The sequence below is a fragment of the Gordionus sp. m RMFG-2023 genome, chromosome 1, assembly GCF_954871325.1.
Source record: "Gordionus sp. m RMFG-2023 chromosome 1, tfGorSpeb1-WG-v2, whole genome shotgun sequence".
NCBI classification, from domain to species: Eukaryota; Metazoa; Nematomorpha; class Gordioida; order Chordodea; family Parachordodidae; genus Gordionus; species Gordionus sp. m RMFG-2023.
Window position 1 is genome coordinate 91,270,547 of NC_088775.1, and position 17,541 is coordinate 91,288,087.

At 31.1% G+C, this 17,541-nt stretch overlaps 1 protein-coding gene across 1 annotated transcript in view; it reads right to left on the reverse strand.

The window, feature by feature from the left end:
* LOC135930938 (uncharacterized) overlaps nucleotides 1-10,279 on the reverse strand; it is a 44,143-nt gene extending 33,864 nt beyond the window's left edge. The window contains exons 1-13 of the mRNA XM_065467741.1: nucleotides 10,011-10,279; nucleotides 9,231-9,329; nucleotides 7,766-7,899; nucleotides 7,428-7,641; nucleotides 7,207-7,358; nucleotides 6,312-6,522; nucleotides 4,976-5,148; nucleotides 4,122-4,329; nucleotides 3,937-4,059; nucleotides 3,363-3,569; nucleotides 1,247-1,441; nucleotides 875-1,060; nucleotides 334-597 (exon numbers count right to left, since the gene is read on the reverse strand). Coding sequence (XP_065323813.1) covers nucleotides 334-597; nucleotides 875-1,060; nucleotides 1,247-1,441; nucleotides 3,363-3,569; nucleotides 3,937-4,059; nucleotides 4,122-4,329; nucleotides 4,976-5,148; nucleotides 6,312-6,522; nucleotides 7,207-7,358; nucleotides 7,428-7,641; nucleotides 7,766-7,899; nucleotides 9,231-9,329; nucleotides 10,011-10,266 — 2,422 coding nt within the window. The 5' untranslated portion in view covers nucleotides 10,267-10,279. The remainder of the gene's footprint in view (nucleotides 1-333; nucleotides 598-874; nucleotides 1,061-1,246; nucleotides 1,442-3,362; nucleotides 3,570-3,936; nucleotides 4,060-4,121; nucleotides 4,330-4,975; nucleotides 5,149-6,311; nucleotides 6,523-7,206; nucleotides 7,359-7,427; nucleotides 7,642-7,765; nucleotides 7,900-9,230; nucleotides 9,330-10,010) is intronic.
* Between the last annotated feature and the right edge of the window lie 7,262 nt (nucleotides 10,280-17,541).

The following is a 17,541-nucleotide window of genomic DNA, read 5'->3' on the forward strand; positions in this document are numbered from 1 at the left end:
TTTTTAAAATGAGCAATAATCACTATACGGGTTACCAAAATGGCGGATCCAGCTGATTTGCATTTCAACGACGCTAAATGCAATATTTTTATTACAATTGCGTCGTCAGTCCAGGTATTATTATATGTCATTGGTTTGGATAAAGTATTATATAATATATTTAATTACAATTTTATAAGAATTTAGCACCCCTATACGTGCGGCTATCTACTAAGTTATTTTCCCCGCAAATTTTATAAATATTAGGGTTAAGTTTATAATGATAATTTGCGTTTTTTTTTATACAAAGGTTAACGTTTAAAAAAATAAAATAAAGCCCAAAAATAAAATAACCTTCGCAAGTAGGTATGGAGGTCGTGAAGAAGGATTGGAGATGATCGGATTCCTTCTTACTATCGGCATTGGGGAGAAAATCTCTGTTATCATCCTTTTTGGTGCCCAAGGGATGACAAGTCAAAGCGCCGGGTCCATTGATTCTATATCCGGGATGGCATACAACTTGAACAGATCTTCCGTATATAAATTTTTCGCCGGCTTTACTGTTGAAATTGCGTTTTATAAAAGCGTTTTCGACGCGCGGCAAAGGGCATATGATGGCTTAATAAATATATATATATATATAACACATATCCATGGAAATGATGTAAGGAAGGAATGTGAAAAATATAAAAGAAAGTTTAAATATTATATGTCTAATCTTATAGCAAATCTCATTTTATAATTCTGACAGCTGTCTATCATACAATATAGTGTTTATTCCTCAAACATGTTTGTATAGAATAATATAGTATTCTTAGTATTATATTTAGATTGGCCTCCAAAATCTCGATCCTTAACCCTCATTATGATTGACGTTTACGAAATTTTAACTCACGTTGGCATTGAGGCAACCTGTGAGACCATTTTCCATTGCTGACACATCTGGTGATGGGCGATCCCGTTATTAAGAACCCCTTAAAACATTGCATCTTGAGTATGGTCCCGCTAGATGTTCCGTTTCCGCTAACCAGCGTTATAAAACCGTTCCTCAGCAGGTATTGCGGTTTACAATTTTTAATCGCTTTTTAGAAAAACATTTAAAAACAGATGTGAAATCTAAACTGACATCTTTGATTTTCCAGTCCAAAATTATCAAAAAAAAAATATCAAGAAAAAGAGAAATATACCGGAAATCATATGCTGATTTGAAATATTTTAAACTTAAGGATCAGTTAAGGTAAAAGTTAAAATATATTTATTGCTATACGTATGCATTCGTGCAGATTTTGCCAGTGACCAAATTTATCGCATTCGCTGTAGGCGATATTTTCTCCGCTAGGAAAAGTAAATCCTTCGAGACAAATATGGGTAGCTACGCCGCCCACGCTGACGTTACTGGCACCGTATATTATCGCGTTGGGAATTTGATTGACTGGGCCACAGCCGGTGTCTTCTTCTTGAGCTTAGTAACGTTTTTTATGATATAAGATATCAGTGAGAAAAATAAAACAAAATTTTATCAAGTCGATACAATCAAAATCATTTTTTTATTTCCTAACTCTTAGCATTTTTCTTTAGAGATGAATAAATATTTTTGATTATGTAGTATAGTTATATAGCTCGCAGTGTTGTTATGCAGCTGATTTTGAGGCTATTTTTTTTTAAAACGGCTAACTCAATATTTTAGTCAGAAAAATCACCTCGAGATTGTGCTAGACCTTTATTACCTTTTATGAGCAAAAATCTTCAGGTTTGAGTAATATTTTTCTTGGATGAAATATTGAGTTAGCCGTTTTTTTAAAATTAATAGGCTCAAAATCAGCTGTTTAACAAACACTAGCTCGGCGTTTATGGAATTCTTTGAAACTAAATAATTAATTTTATCCTTCGATAAGGGACCCAAGAATTGTATTCCAGTGTCTTTCACCATATTAAATATTGAATAGTATTTTTTGGTTTTTAAAATTTTATATCAATTTTTCCATTAAAAAAATTCTTTCTTTCTTTCTTTCTTTCTTTCTTTCTTTCTTTCTTTCTTTCTTTCTTTCTTTCTTTCTTTCTTTCTTTCTTTCTTTCTTTCTTTCTTTCTTTCTTTCTTTCTTTCTTTCTTTCTTTCTTTCTTTCTTTCTTTCTTGTTATGTTTTTTCCCCCTAAATTAAAAAAAGCAAGTATAACTTTGAGGCCGCATTCATAGTGGGATCAGATACGACACTATTTAACAGCTGATCGATCTTTTAAATCGGTTTATGAGAATCGATTTTTCTTTTATTTAAACCAATATTTATTAGGTTATTATCATGTATTTAAGAATTAAAGATAAAATTAATATCATTTTTTAAAAAAAATAATTGATCTCATAAACAGATTTTTAACAAAAAATCAATCAGCTGTTAAAACCTGTCAGATAGGTTCCCACTGCGAAAGCGGCCCTAGTTTTGTGTGATAACTGTTTTAAATGAGTAATTTGCCGAATCAATTGTGTATATAAAGTATAGAAAAAAAAAATTAAAATTGGTATTATTCGATTACGAATATAACGACGAATCGTAATGTTGTTAAACGGCTAACTCATTATTTTATTAGGAAAATTATTATGTAAATCTTTAAGATTTTTCTCCTAGGGCGGCCCAGAGATATGAACAACATCTATTCGATTAACGAAATCTTGGAGTTTAGACTAGTGTTGTTAAAAACGGCTAACTCGATACTTCATCCAGAGAGATATTACCCAAGCCTGAAGATTTTTCTCATAGAAGGAACAAAGGTACAGACATATATTATCGACATCTCGAGGCTTGGGCATAATTTTTTTTGGCTAAAATATTTAGTTCGTCGTTTTTAAAAATCGCTTCAAATCTAGCCGTTCACCAACACTAGCGAATTCTAGGAAATCCACGAATTTAAATTGCCCCCCAAGGAATATCAAATTTAGGGTTAATAATTTGAAATTAATTACTTTTAAAAACCGCCGGTTTAAACCGGGTCAAAATATTTAAAAAAGTTCGGTCCGCTCATTTTATATCTTTATAACGGTTCGGTTGGTTACGGTTCAGAAATTATAATGGCTCTTTCCGGTTTACCGGTTCGACTTTGGAACCCTGATTTCGTCAAAAAAATAATAATAACTAAACAGAGAATGGACATCATAATTCCAAAAAAAATAATAATGAATTAAGCTTTAGGGTATATTTTCCCAAAATATTTTCTAATATTCTAAAATCTAGTTCTAACCCTAACCCTAACCCTAAAATATTTTCCCATCAAAAATTCATCTATTTTACCCCCCAAAAAATTTACTATCAATAACCAAGTATTTAAAAAAAAATTAAAAATAATGCCATTATATTTCAAAAAAATATATATAAATAATTAAATATTATTACCTATGCAATTGGGAATAGCTTTAAGATTCCATTCACCGCCAGTTTTGCAGTAAATTATCATTCTAGTATCCCCATTCGAAAATTTGTGCCCCTTTGAACAAGTCAATTCTACCACAGTCTTGAAGGATGTCTCGTTCGTGCTGACTCTAACCTTACGTTCCATCGAGTTCAAAGCGTTGTCTAGGTAATCTTCTAATCGTGGACAATCTGGAAAAAGTAATAAAGGCTAATATTCGTGGGGGTTCTGAATCTCTTAATTTTGAATCCTTTACTCAGGGCGATTTAAAAAAATTTCAGAATCCGATTCAACCGGAAATGTGATTTAAAATCAAGAGATTCCGAATTCCCACGCGGGTAAATAAGTTCTGTGGTGAAATGACACTAAAAAAAATGCTTCTTTATTTTTCTAAAACCTAACGGAAGCTCATAAATGGGTTTAAACGGTTATGACCCTTACATTCATAGTTAGCGGGAGCGGCGAGATATAACAAAATAATGTCACGTTGCTTTTTGGCTGAAATTCTGGAACAAAATTTACGAACTTACTTAGATAAGAAATACTCCTGCACCATACTAGGGTTCTGGAATTGAACTAATGAAGAGATAGGAGTTGGGGCAGCCTTGACTGTTATCAGCCAGACTCTTCGTGGCAGATGAGCAGATTTAATAAAAGCTGCTAGTAATGTTGTGTTAAATGCTAAATAATAAATCGTCCAATTCAAAAAAGGATATTATTTTTTTAATAGCCAAATGGTATACCTATCGAATACGAGGCAATGTACCCGGTCCCGAAGCCCACAGCGTCCGTGAATAACTCTACCTTGGCCTTCCCGAATGGGATCACGAATTTGCTGAGCAGGAGGCTCTCCTCCGACAACATTTTGCTGCTATCGAAGAGCAGTATTTCTTGATTTTCCTTGTTCTTATCGTGGTCTTTATCGGTGAAACCACTTTGATACGAGGTAATCTAATTAAAAAAGAGAAATATAGATCTTTATGGGATCTCATTTTATTCGTTAAGTATACTTTTTTTGAAAAAAAAGAAGTAACTTCACTTAATACGATATTTTTGAAGAGTATCTCTAAAAAAAATGTAACGCCATTATCATTTTTTAAAATAATATTATAATTTTGATAAATTTCAAATTATATAACTAGCCAAATATTTACTCAAAAATATCAAGATTATTATATTTTTTTAACGTTTTTACCAGCAAAAAAAAAATTAAAAATGATGTTTTAAAAAGGAAATAAAAGTTTTTTTTCTCATTTTTAACATATTACTAGTTCTGTTAAACCGCTCGTTTTGAGCCGATTTTTTTAAAAAACGGCTAAGTCAATATTTTAGCCGGAATGCTCTAAGCCTCGAGCTTTCGTTAATATATGTCTAGATCTTTGCTCCTTCTATGAGCAAAATCTTCAGGGTTGCATAGCATTATTTATTCTAGATGAAATACCCGCGTTTTAACAACTCTATACATATTACCGCAAATTACGAAGAATGGATAAAGAAGAAAGAAGAAAGAGAAAGAAAAAAACGCGAACAATAAGATATCTGTTGTTAGGATCACTTATTAGAAAAATTAAAGTAATTTTTTTTTAAATTAAATTACCCTAAGTAAATCAGTATAATGAATATCGTATTTATCTATGTAGAGAGTCAAATTAGAAGAGGTATTGGTGACATCAATTTCCCAAACGCAATCTTGGAATTTGGGATAAGTACTCAACCCTTGTCCGGGACTGTATAGAAGTTCGTGAGTGTCGTAGAGAACGTTATCGCAGCCTGTAAAAACCGTATTTTAAATGATATCGTTGAGAGATTTTTTTTTAAAAATAAAAACTATCATCTATAGCTAGTGTTTGGTTGGTTGTGTAAAACCGCAGAGCCGGGGTTTGGGTCCATTGACTAAAGCAGCTCTGAGAACGAACCTCGAACACACTCAGAACAGGCCTGAGTATAAAATTGGGTCGTAAATTTTGCGATCAAGCAAATTAACAACACTATCCGTAGCTTAATTTAAGAATCTACGATGATAGCTAATATGCTCGAATTAGTGATTAGGAAAAAAAAAATTTAAAATTTTAAATAGTATCCTTCTTAATGGTATACAGGACAATGGTATACAACAATACCTAGGCTGACTATGCATTCAAAATAATGCGTTTGAAAAGCGTCGTTGAATGCGAATCAGCTGGATCCGCCATTTTGGTAACCCATATAGTCATTATTTCTCATGTTAAAAAACTACCATTAAATTTTTAACTTGCTTCCTCCTTCATTATCTCGATGATTAGGCAATTCTTTAATAAAACTTGCGTCAGACATAGAAATTGAATTGGCCTCTCGTTTAAATTTTTTTAATAAATAATGATATGGGTAACCAAAATGACGTCTATAGCTGTTTTTTTTATTGATTGTACACTTTTAACGAATGCATCGTCAGTCTAAGTATTATCATTTGCCATTGATACAGAACATCCGGCTACGATTTAGATTTTAGCCAAAATAATATTATGTATACCTGGAGATTTCTCTCATAGATGGCAGAAATGCTTGGCTCTCTTATTTGCCAAATTTTGAGGCTAACATACTATTATTTTGACTAAAATCTTAAAAACTTTTAGCGGGGTAAAAATATAAATAAAAGGCATAACTGACTTTTTGTCATCTATTTTAAAATGATTCATTAAATAAGGGGAGGGGGTTAAAAGAGCCGGGGTTAGTTTATAGCTATAATTTCCATATTTCAATCATCAAAGAAAATGAAAATAACTGGTCCTTTCATAAATTTTAAGGATTATATTATAAATTCATTAAGAAAAATATTTTACTAAAAAAAGAAAATAAAAGAGAAAGAGAAAGAAAAGAAAAAAGATGAAAAAAAAGGAAGAATAAATGAATAAAAATATATTTAAAAAAAAACACAAGAAGAGAAATATATGAACCTATTTTGTAGGATAAATCGAATCCCTTTCCGGAAATGGTCGAATCCGAATAAAAATACAAGTATAAATATGGACCGGTGGATATGATAAATGACGGTAGTTTTCTCAGTTTAGCCGAGCCCGAATAAGTAGCTAACAAGGGGCTATCCGGGCTTTTGCCATCTCGCACCTCGAGGTAATCGAAGTCTGACTCCGTTTCGAAAAATCGCATCTTTTTTTTTTATTACAAGATTTAAAGAAATATATATATAATAATTTGGTGAATTATTAATCAGGGGGATCTAACCCGTTATTAATTACTTAAAACCTAAACTGAACCTTCAAATGTTCTGTCAACAGAAGAATTAGTGAAAAACGGCTAACTCAATATTGTAGCCAGAAAAAAATATTGCCTAAGCCTCAAGAGATCCTAATTGATGTCTAGAAACAACACCAATCATAATCCGTTACTGAACCTGTAAAAGAGAGAAAGAAGGTATTTAAAATAGTTTGAGAACATTAAACGTTTTTAAAGATTATTATCAATCAAATTTTGATTGGTCGGAAAATCGGTCACCATCTTGGATATGTTTGTATTTAACTATTTTGACGGTGCCAGCTACCAAAGTTATAAAAGGCATTTTCAACTATGGGGAAAAAAAAATAATAATTAGGAAAAAACAAACTAAATATATAGACTTCTCTTTATATATTCCCCAGCTGATTATGTGAACTAGAACCTGACACCTGCATGCATATAACAGATAGAACAATAAGATATTTTAGGAACTCTAAGAAGAAACAAAAATAATCACTCTAATTAAAGTAATTACTAATTTTCCCCCAAAAATGCTTATAGAGTATAACTATTACCAATGATGGCCTAAGCACCGAAAAAAAAGTAATAATTGAAAACCTTTAAAGTCATTATCTGGTTATCGTCCAAATCTGGGGTTGAAATGATCCATACGCATTCCATACCGTTCATGTAATCTCGCGGATAATTGGGGGATCTTAAATCCCTGAATCTATTTCCGGCTTCTAAGTTCTCGATACAATCTATCTTAACTAATAAAAAATAAAAAGAAGACAATTATTAGCGACATAATTTACGAATCAGAATTTTCGTTCACTCACTGGCTGTCCATCTGATCGAAAAACCGGGAAATTGAAGTTCCTCGTCCGTTGAGAATTTCAGGATGAGTATGTGGTTGGGACTATAATATTCGGTTAAAGTTTCGTTCACCTTATTTCCGGACAATTTGGAGATTTCCACGCTTTCCGCTTCGTTCGTACTGGCGCCCAGTATCAGTAAAGTGTCGAATGTCAATTCCGTCAAAAAGTATTCGAACTTATTAATTATTAAATAATTAAGGATGACAAAAAAAAATAATATTATTTAATTAATTTTATTTTTATTAAACTCCCCCCCCCTCTATCTTCTCATTTCTAGGGCTACATTTACAAAAAATTACTTGTAGTTTTATCTTAGTTCCGACAGGTCCTTCTAGGACCCATTTACAGTTAATCAATGGCGGGTAGTTCTCGGGAAAATTGGGAGATTTGACCAAACCGCTAGCACCGCTCAGGTAATGATGGCAATTTTTATCTTTAAAATAAAATACATTAAAATATAAACAATATTTAATCTAGAGATCTGCAAAAGTAAAACCGGCCCGAACCCGGCCCGGCCCAAACGGGCTTCGGGCCGGGTTTGGGATTAATAATTTTTAAAAAAATTCGGGCCGGGCCGGGTTTTAACTAATTTAACCTTTTTTTTGTATAAATAGAAATAACTATTTGAAGTTTAGGGAGGGGGGGGTTATAAATTTTTAAGTTTCCTTTTTAAATGAGAAAAATAATGCGGCTTTTTATGATCCACTCCTTCCTCTCTCGAAGCAGAATGCGACTCTGTTTCAGCTCAATCGCGCACTTTTTCGAAAAAGATAATTTAAATGAGTGATATATGTCTCGAAGTGCCGTTCATAAATTTACATTTTCCCATATTACACCTCTATAATCGAATATAAGACTTACCCCCCCCCCTCTATATCTCGTTTTGCTATAAAATATGCTGTATTTTTTGTATCTTCTTCGTCGCAAATTCGCGCCAACCACGAATGGCGGAATTACGACATTATTATTTTAATGTATAGCTTTCCTAGTGGCATATTATCTCATTTTTTCTCTTTCAAATATAAAATTGACCCCCGTTTTCAAGGTGAATTAATTGACAGAATGAGAAAAATAATACTTAATATTCACTAATACAAAACCGTTACCCTATATTTTTATTATAGTTAACGGGTAAATATCGGCTAATTCCGTTCAAACTACATGCGAGTATCGGGGAAAAAAAATTTGTTAACAACACATTAAGGCATTAATTAACATTAGTTAACTTGAAGTACAAGAATACTAGGAAGTTTAAAGGTAGTGCCTATTAAGACTAAGATAATAATCAACAGACTTAGGTCTTGTTAGAAATTCATTTAGCGACAAATGCGTCAAGCTTAAAATTTCATAGGTTTAAAAAATTTAACTTAAATTAGTAGGCTCGATTTGAGCCGCTATAAGAAAAAAGCGCTAAACTCAACATATTTTATACAGAAAAATTACGCGAGTCTATTTTGGTCACAAAAGAAGTGTGTGTGGACATCTATAACTGAATCTCGAGGTTTATTAAAATAATTTTTCTGGCTAAAATATTGAGTTAACATATTATTTTCTTCAGAGAATCTGCTAAAACAGAGCCGTTCAACAACACTATCTTAGGTGAAAGAAAGAAAGAAAGAAAGAAAGAAAGAAAGAAAGAAAGAAAGAAAGAAAGAAAGAAAGAAATGAAAGAAAGAAAGAAAGAAAGAAAGAAAGAAAGAAAGAAAGAAAGAAAGAAAGAAAGTAGATATTTAAATGTCAAAAAACATGGGAAAGAATATATACCTTCGCAATTGGCTTCGTCTGATCTATCCTTGCAGTCATATTTTCCATCGCATATATACTTTTGGCTGACGCAGCTCCCGTCCAGGCATCTAAAATATCCTGCGTTATCATAAAATAAATTTATCACCTATCATGATGTATATCTTAAAGGCAATGTGCTTTTTTTTCTTCCGGATATAAGTTTACAAAATCCGATTTTTACCGGAAGTGTATTCCATCATCTTTGGAATACCTAACACTATGAATTTCGTAGATTCTTTGCCTTGAACATTTAACCCTAACCCTAACCCTAATATAAATATTCTAAACATGCTGGTAGTGTTGTTAAATAACCTATCTTTGACCATCCCTATTGTGGCTTAAATCAAGCTATTAGCCGTCCTAAAAAAAATGAATTAAGCTTCTAAGGTGAGTCTCAACTTAGATGATTGATTGGAAGATTTTTGATTCCAATACAAGGCTTACACTGTTTTATAGTCGGCTAAAGCGAGGTAGTTTAACAGCACTATATGCTGGAATACATTTTCGCTAAAATTATATTTTTTTTAAATCGTTAAAAACGTTATTTAATTATATAAGTTAAATTTTAAAAAAAAAAATTAAAAGATTCTATGTACATTTCGTGTAAAATCATCTTTAAAAAAAAACGTATTTTTTGCCGTTAGGAAAAATCGAGAATATATAGAGAATCAATTCTTTTTTTAAAAAAAGAAGGAATTTTCACTTCCTCCATACACGCCAATAACAAGCGGGAAACATATAAACTTAAATATTAAAAACCTTTGAGACACGCCTCGGCCTGGCAAACGAACGGCATGACGGAACGACAGGGCAAAAAATACCAATTGGAATCTAGTTGTGTTGTAGACGAACCCGACGCTTTCTCCTCCGCGCCTGATTTACCATCGCCGCTTAACCTAACCCCTACGCATTGAAACGCCTCTTGGCCTTTGGCCTCTCTAGAAGAAGAACCCATCTCGTTGTTTTCGTTCAAACTCGCTCGCACGTCGACATCCTCATCATCCTCTTCTAACATACGCGCTTCGGAGTTTTGTCTCTTAGTCCGCGGCCGTTTAGAAGATGATGATGATATGCTCGAGGTAAGATGGGTCAGATTGTAAAATTGATCCGATCCCCAGAATCCTTCGTATATCCACGTCACGTTTTTATTAGTATTGACGGCTGCCTCGTTGTCACTTAGAACATTATAATCTTGATTTTCTTGAAAGTCTAAAGTGTCAGCCCATTTTAGCGCATTTTTATAAGGTCCGTTATCGTATATTCTTTTCAAACCTTTTTTGATATTTAAAAGCCGAAGAAAATATAAACATTTATTAATTTTTTCTTTTCTTTTCTTTTCTTTTCTTTTCTTTTCTTTTCTTTTCTTTTCTTTTCTTTTCTTTTCTTTTCTTTTCTTTTCTTTTCTTTTCTTTTCTTTTCTTTTCTTTTCTTTTCTTTTCTTTTCTTTTCTTTTCTTTTCTTTTCTTTTCTTTTCTTTTCTTTTCTTTTCTTTTCTTTTCTTTTCTTTTTCTTTTCTTTTCTTTTCTTTTCTTTTCTTTTCTTTTCTTTCTTTCTTTCTTTCTTTCTTTCTTTCTTTCTTTCTTTCTTTCTTTCTTTCTTTCTTTCTTTTCTTTCATTCTTTCATTCTTTATTGTTTTGCAAATCTTATATTGATTTGCCACAATATCAATAAAGAAAGGATATTCCAGCGTTGCCAGTCCCACTTCCTTCCTTCCTTCCTTCCTTCCTTCCTTCCTTCCTTCCTTCCTTCCTATTCATCTTTTAAAAAATTTTCACGCAACATACCTATCCAAAAATATCGGTAAGGCAATACGACGGGAAATTTGCGGGACAAAGTCGAAACTAATCCATCGATAAACACGTTAAGACCAAAATCATCTATTTTAACCAGGGTGCCTCCGTAACTCTTGCAATCGGACAGAGCGTTATCCCAAGATTTTAGTATAGGGAAATATCCGTAGCACGTTGAATCTCTGAGTTCCCATCCGGGGAGGCATTCCAATTGACTGGTTAGGAATGGCTGATCGTAATATTTCAATTCGTCTACTCCTTCTACCTATATTATTATTGGTCACAATCGTTAAAATTAAATTTCTCTATAAAATTATTGCGTTTTAAACTTGAAAAAGGACAAATTATTTTAAACTTGTTTATTTTGAGCACCACGCGTGCCCGTTCTATTAAACAAGTAAAATCAGGGACCCGTAGCAGATAGTTCCCGAACGTTCCGAGAATGGGACTTAAGAAAATTTTGTGTATAAAACTAGAATTTAAGTTCTATATTCCGGAAGTTCCAATATAAATAAAACAGATGTAATGAATAGAAGAACAATGCTCTATATCGTTTAATATACAATCTCTAAGCATCACCAAATATGCACATCGCATATTAATTGGTGATCTGCATCGGGCCTAATTTTTCAAACCCGGCCCGAACCCGAAATTTTGTCGAAAAAATTTACCGGCCCGGTCCGGCCCGAATTTATTTAAATATATAAATCGATTTTTTTGTAATTAATCAAAATAAACGATACATGTTATATGGCGTCTAGCTTCTATAAATAAAATCAAAATATTTTTTATTTTATATAAAAAATTCTAGATATTTTAAAAAAATTTCTAAGGCCCTATCCTACCCGGCCCGAATTTTCTTAAAAATATTAGAACCGACTTGACCGGCCCGGCCCGACTCGACCCGACTCGACCCGGCCCGGCCCGACTCGACCCGACTCGACCCGGCCCGGCCCGACTCGACCCGACTCGACTCGACCCGGCCCGACTCGACCCGACTCGACCCGGCCCGGCCCGACTCGACCCGACTCGATTCGGCCCGGCCCGACTCGACCCGACTCGACCCGGCTCGACTCGACCCGACGCGACCTAGCCCAAGATTGTTTTTAACGGGCCTGGTACGGGCAGGTCCTATATTTTGCAGATCTCTAATATTAATTATCGATTTTATTTTTTATTTGAAATTTCACAAGAATACAAATAGATACTCCAGAAAAAAAATTTCTTGCACATAAAAATGACAAGTTTATTTAAAATAAATTATAATTATTATTATTTATTATATAGAAATACATTGAAAGGTTTTTTTTATACTAATATGTACCATAAGGCCACAAAAAATATAATGTAATAATTAGATATAAATTACAGATTTTAAATGAATAAAAAAAAATAAATAAATAGAAAATTGTTTAAATTTATATTATTTTGTTTACTTAATCAACCAAATTATAAAAAGGATTATCAAATTTTTTTTAGTGATATTTTATAATGATGACTTTTAATGAAAAATGGTTTGGTTGGTGCTAATATTTATATAAATTTCTAATTCATACATTATAAAATCCGCCACAATTTATACCCTTGAACTCAAAATTTAAGCGATTTATTTTCATTTTATCGCAATTATTCGCGATTTTTTTTAACACCAAGTAATTGAGAGAAAAATTTAATAATAATGATACATTATTAATTTCTCACTTTCACACTTTTTTTTCTTGTTTATATTGTAATTTTTTTTATGATAAAATTATATAATTTTAACAAATGGCATTTCCCGAAATTATATAGGCTTGTGGAAAATTAAAAGGATAATTTATTTTTAAATTTTAATGAATTTGTCAAAAACAACAATATCGCACTTTGGTGCAGAAACAAAATTTTGTCATAATTTAAAGGAAGGAATAAAAAATTAGCCGTATATAGCTTCATTTAAAAAAAAATATAGAAATATTTTTTTTGGTGTTATAGAGAAATGTTTAAAATGAACCTTAGATGAAGGGTAAATTATAACGATATTTTTAAAAGATATTTATGAAGATCCAAGTAATAAAAACAAATATGTTTTAATGATATTTTTTTAGAAAAGACCATATTTTTTAATGAATCAAAATGCCCACAAGATACTCATAGATACTTAATAATTTTTACCAAATATTATGGTATCTTAGATCCGAAATTTTCAAAAAGTATTTGTCGGGAAATTTGCCGAACTGCATTAGAAGACTAACAATTTTATTTTATTTAATGAAAGTTCCAATAGAATTCTTTCAATGTCGTGTACAGTTTTAAATACAAAATTTACCAAAGAACGGAATTATGAAAGATTTGTTTGATCTTAGCGCAAAATGAAGATGGTTAGTTTTGTTAAACCAGCTGGTTTTGAGCCGATCTTTGAAAAACGGCTAACTCAATACTTCATCCAGAAAAATGTTCCAAGAGCCTGAAGATTTTGCTCATAGAAGAGGAACAAAGGTTCTAGAACATATATTATAGAAATCTTGAGGCTTAGCCAATATTTTTCTTGCTAATGAGTTAGCTGAGCCGTTTAACAACACTGGAAGATAGATTAAGATTTGCCGGAAAAATAAGTGGGATGAAAAATTAAGGATTGGCATGAGCAGTGGCGTAGCTACGGGGGTAGTTTTCGGGTTTGGACCCCTCCCAGAGCAAATTTTTTTTTTAGATTATACGTTCAAAAGACTTAAAAGGGATTTTATATCAAATAAATACCATTAATATTTATATTTTTATGGTTTTGATGTTTGTTGAAGGATATTATATTATAATTTCCATGTTTTGCCTGAAAGGGCAAAACATAGCAAGGAAATAACTGCGAATATTATTGTTGCATTTAAATAATATATTTATTACATATTATCGAAGATATGGTTATGATTTATAAGATAAACCCGGCCGAAGGCCCTTGCTTTTATATGTATGGACCCCCTCTTAGGAAAATTCCTAGCTACGCCACTGGGCATGAGGTTGATCTGGCAAAACGGAATAATGGGAAAAATGTGAAGAGAAATCAAAGGAATCAAAAAGGTTATAACAATATACACGTTAAAAAATAATGATATTAATAATAATATATAATCATTTATGATATAAGGAAGATGAATAATAATAAATGTAAAAATAAATTATGAATAAAAAAAAATTTTTTTTTTTATAATTTATTGACTTTCTCCATAAATCAATCATTGATCAAGCAGTGTCTTTATTTGTTTTATAAAAAATCTAGTGGCGTTTTATTTTTTATTTTCATTTTATTTCTATTACAAAGTCGATTTCTTGATAATTGAAGTGATAAACGAACAAAAATGTCATATAGGGAATATTAAGTTTTTTTGGCGATATTTTATAGATGTAGGTTTAAACCTACTCTGGGCTTTTATGATACCAGAAAAAAAAGATGGGTCCCTTTAAAATTTGTTTTTATCTCACGAATACCTTCTTTATAACAAACATTTTCTGTTCTTTCTTCAAATCGTGAACAGGATAGAAATACTGACTTTGTTCTAAGGAATTTACTACCGAGATCTTAATATGAAATATATATTTTGTTCTTATCATTATTATCTTCCTAACATAATCTAGATTGTTTATCCAGCGGTTTTTTCTTTTCGCTTCTAACATTTAGAAAAAAAATTCTTTTAGAAAGTTAGCGCTAGCCCTTAGAATTTTGGGGTTTCCGCCGATAGTATTTAAAGAAATTTTTTTTTATCTCTTCCAGGTTGTAAGATAATTAAATTTATATTTTTTTAAAAAAATTCGGATGGGACGGGAATAATATATGAGAAAAAAAGAATAGAAAAAATAGAAAGAAAATAATAGAAAGAAAAGAAAGAAAGAAAAGAAAGAAAGAAAGTAAGAAAGAAAGAAAAGTGATAATATGACTCTTAAAAATATTTTGCATAATTTGTCCCTTTTTTTTGCCCAGGCTTCGAGTCGGTCTGTCCTAAACCACTGATTCAAATATAGCATAATGAAATCTAAGTAATTTAATTTAAACTTCAGGAAGCTATTACATGTATTTTGATACGTTCGAAAAAATTTTTTATGATTCATATTTTAAACCTAAAATTATAATAATAATAATATATTTTTTTGGAAATGCGACCTAAATAAGGAATATTTTGTCAAAAAAAAATATACATCTCGTGAAATATCTAAAATATTAACCTATGTAATATATATATAAAAAGGTCGCTGAAATTTGATAATGTTTTTTAGACAAAAAAAATATAATTTGCGTTGTTTTTTTTTATTCACCGCTTTTACCATTAGGTTTAACGATGTGAACAAAAGCATATTTTATCTAAAATAAAATTAAAAACAGGGGAGTGGCTATAATTATTTAGATTTATTTTAAAATAAAATTTCGTTTTGAGCCGATTTTTAAAAATAACGGCTAACTCGATATTTCATCCAGAAAAATTATTACGCAAGCCTAAAGATTTTGCTCATAGAAGGAACGAAGGTCTAGACATATATCATCGAAATCTCGAGGTATTCTGGCTTACAATATTGAGTTCGTTTAACAACACTAATATATATATATGTATATATATAATAACTCTGATATATTGAGATAAAATATTTCTAAATCATTCTACAAAGAGAACAAATTTTTTAATCTTTGGAGAAATCTGATTTGAACTTGAAAATGCAGTAGAGTCCCTCCCACAAACACTCTAAAATTAAAGATAATTTTGGAGTGTGCTTATAATGTATACATTAACATTTAAAATAGTACATGAGTCTATTTTTCTTTTAATTTTTAAACCGTCTTCATATCAAAGTAACCTTAATATCATGGTGAATATTTTCAATTTGACCTAAAACAAATACATTTTATCATTAAAAAGCAATTAAATGGATAAGGTATACAAAAATATTTTTTAGCTTCTAAATATATATATGTTGTATTCCATATCAAATCAACTGAAGATTCAACCCGACCCTCTTCGATTTTTTTTAAAATTTGCATGATGGTAGTATATACACTAACTAGCAATAATATAAAATTTTAATTCTCGACTCAGCTTACTTCATGAGATATGGCCATCTTTAGAAACGCGAAAAGTTCAAAATACACCATATTTAATTAAAAATATCTCAAAAAGTAATTAAGCTAGTATAATTTAAACTTTATTAAATAACTCTAGAATAGCCCTTTAATATGATATAAAATTTATTATATTAAAAATAATTATTACCAAAAACCGGAAATAGAAAACCGGAAAATTGCCCTTTTTTTTTCTTTCAAATTTTTTTAACAAATAGACATTATATATCTTAATATTTGTACAAAATCCTAGATTGGGACCATTACTGGGCCAATAGTTATTACGCTTTAAATATAAATAGTATGGCTTAAATTCTATATTATACGAAATGAGTAATTATTATTTTTAACAAAAGTGATAATATTTGTGAATAATAGTATTAAAATTGAAATCCGAACCCCATCTCAAGATTTATATTCGCCCCCCCCCCCCCAAAAAAAAAATTTCTTCTTAAATTCGAGATTTTTGACCTTTCTATGAGTGAATTATGTAGATTATTTTCTTTGCCGGATAAAAAATTAACTTTGTGATCGTCAGAAATATATTTTCATAAAGATTATTTTCTACTTATAATTAATTATCAAAAAAAATAATTATCATAAAAATCAAATTCAATTCCAACAGCAACAGCCGTCATTTTTATTGATTAATTTTATAAAGCCATTTTTCTAAGAAATAACGATCCATTTCCTCCCTTAAAAGATTATAAACATTACATTGCACAAAGTCTATGCAATCCAGCCCAACCTTGCTGTTACTTAAAGAAATGCTAAATGTGTCCCGGCACTTTGGAACTTAAAGAAAGATTAGATTTATTGTTTGATAATAATGCCATAGATTATATAACATTTAAACAATGGTTGGCGGCAGACCGTACCACCCTCGAAACGTTAACTAAGTCCGCCAGCGAATTTGTGGAGTATTTGATTGAAAAATTAAATATATTAATTCCTCATGCATTTATTTCTTCGGAACAATCTTCATTTTTTAAGTCATTAAAATCGAATATGAAGGATGGGGAATATCTAGTAATATCCGATTTTACAGAGAACTACGCTTTTGTAGTTCAAGATCAAGCTCAAGGCTTCCATTGGACTAATAATCAGGCAACACTTCATCCATTTATGATTTATTACTGCGAAAGCGGTACCATCAAGCATATAAGTTACGTAGTTATATCAGATTGTCTTAAACACAATACTTGTTCCTTTTATTTATTTCAAATAAATTTAATTCAAAGAAAGATTTGATAAGGTTTCAAAAATTTATTATTTTTCTGATGGAGCCGTTACCCAGTATAAGAACAAAAAAAACTTTGTAAACCTCTACAATCATTATAATGATTTTGGGATCTAGGCAGAATGGCATTTTTTTGCAACAGCACATGGCAAAACTCCTTGCGATAGTTTAGGGGTAATTACAAA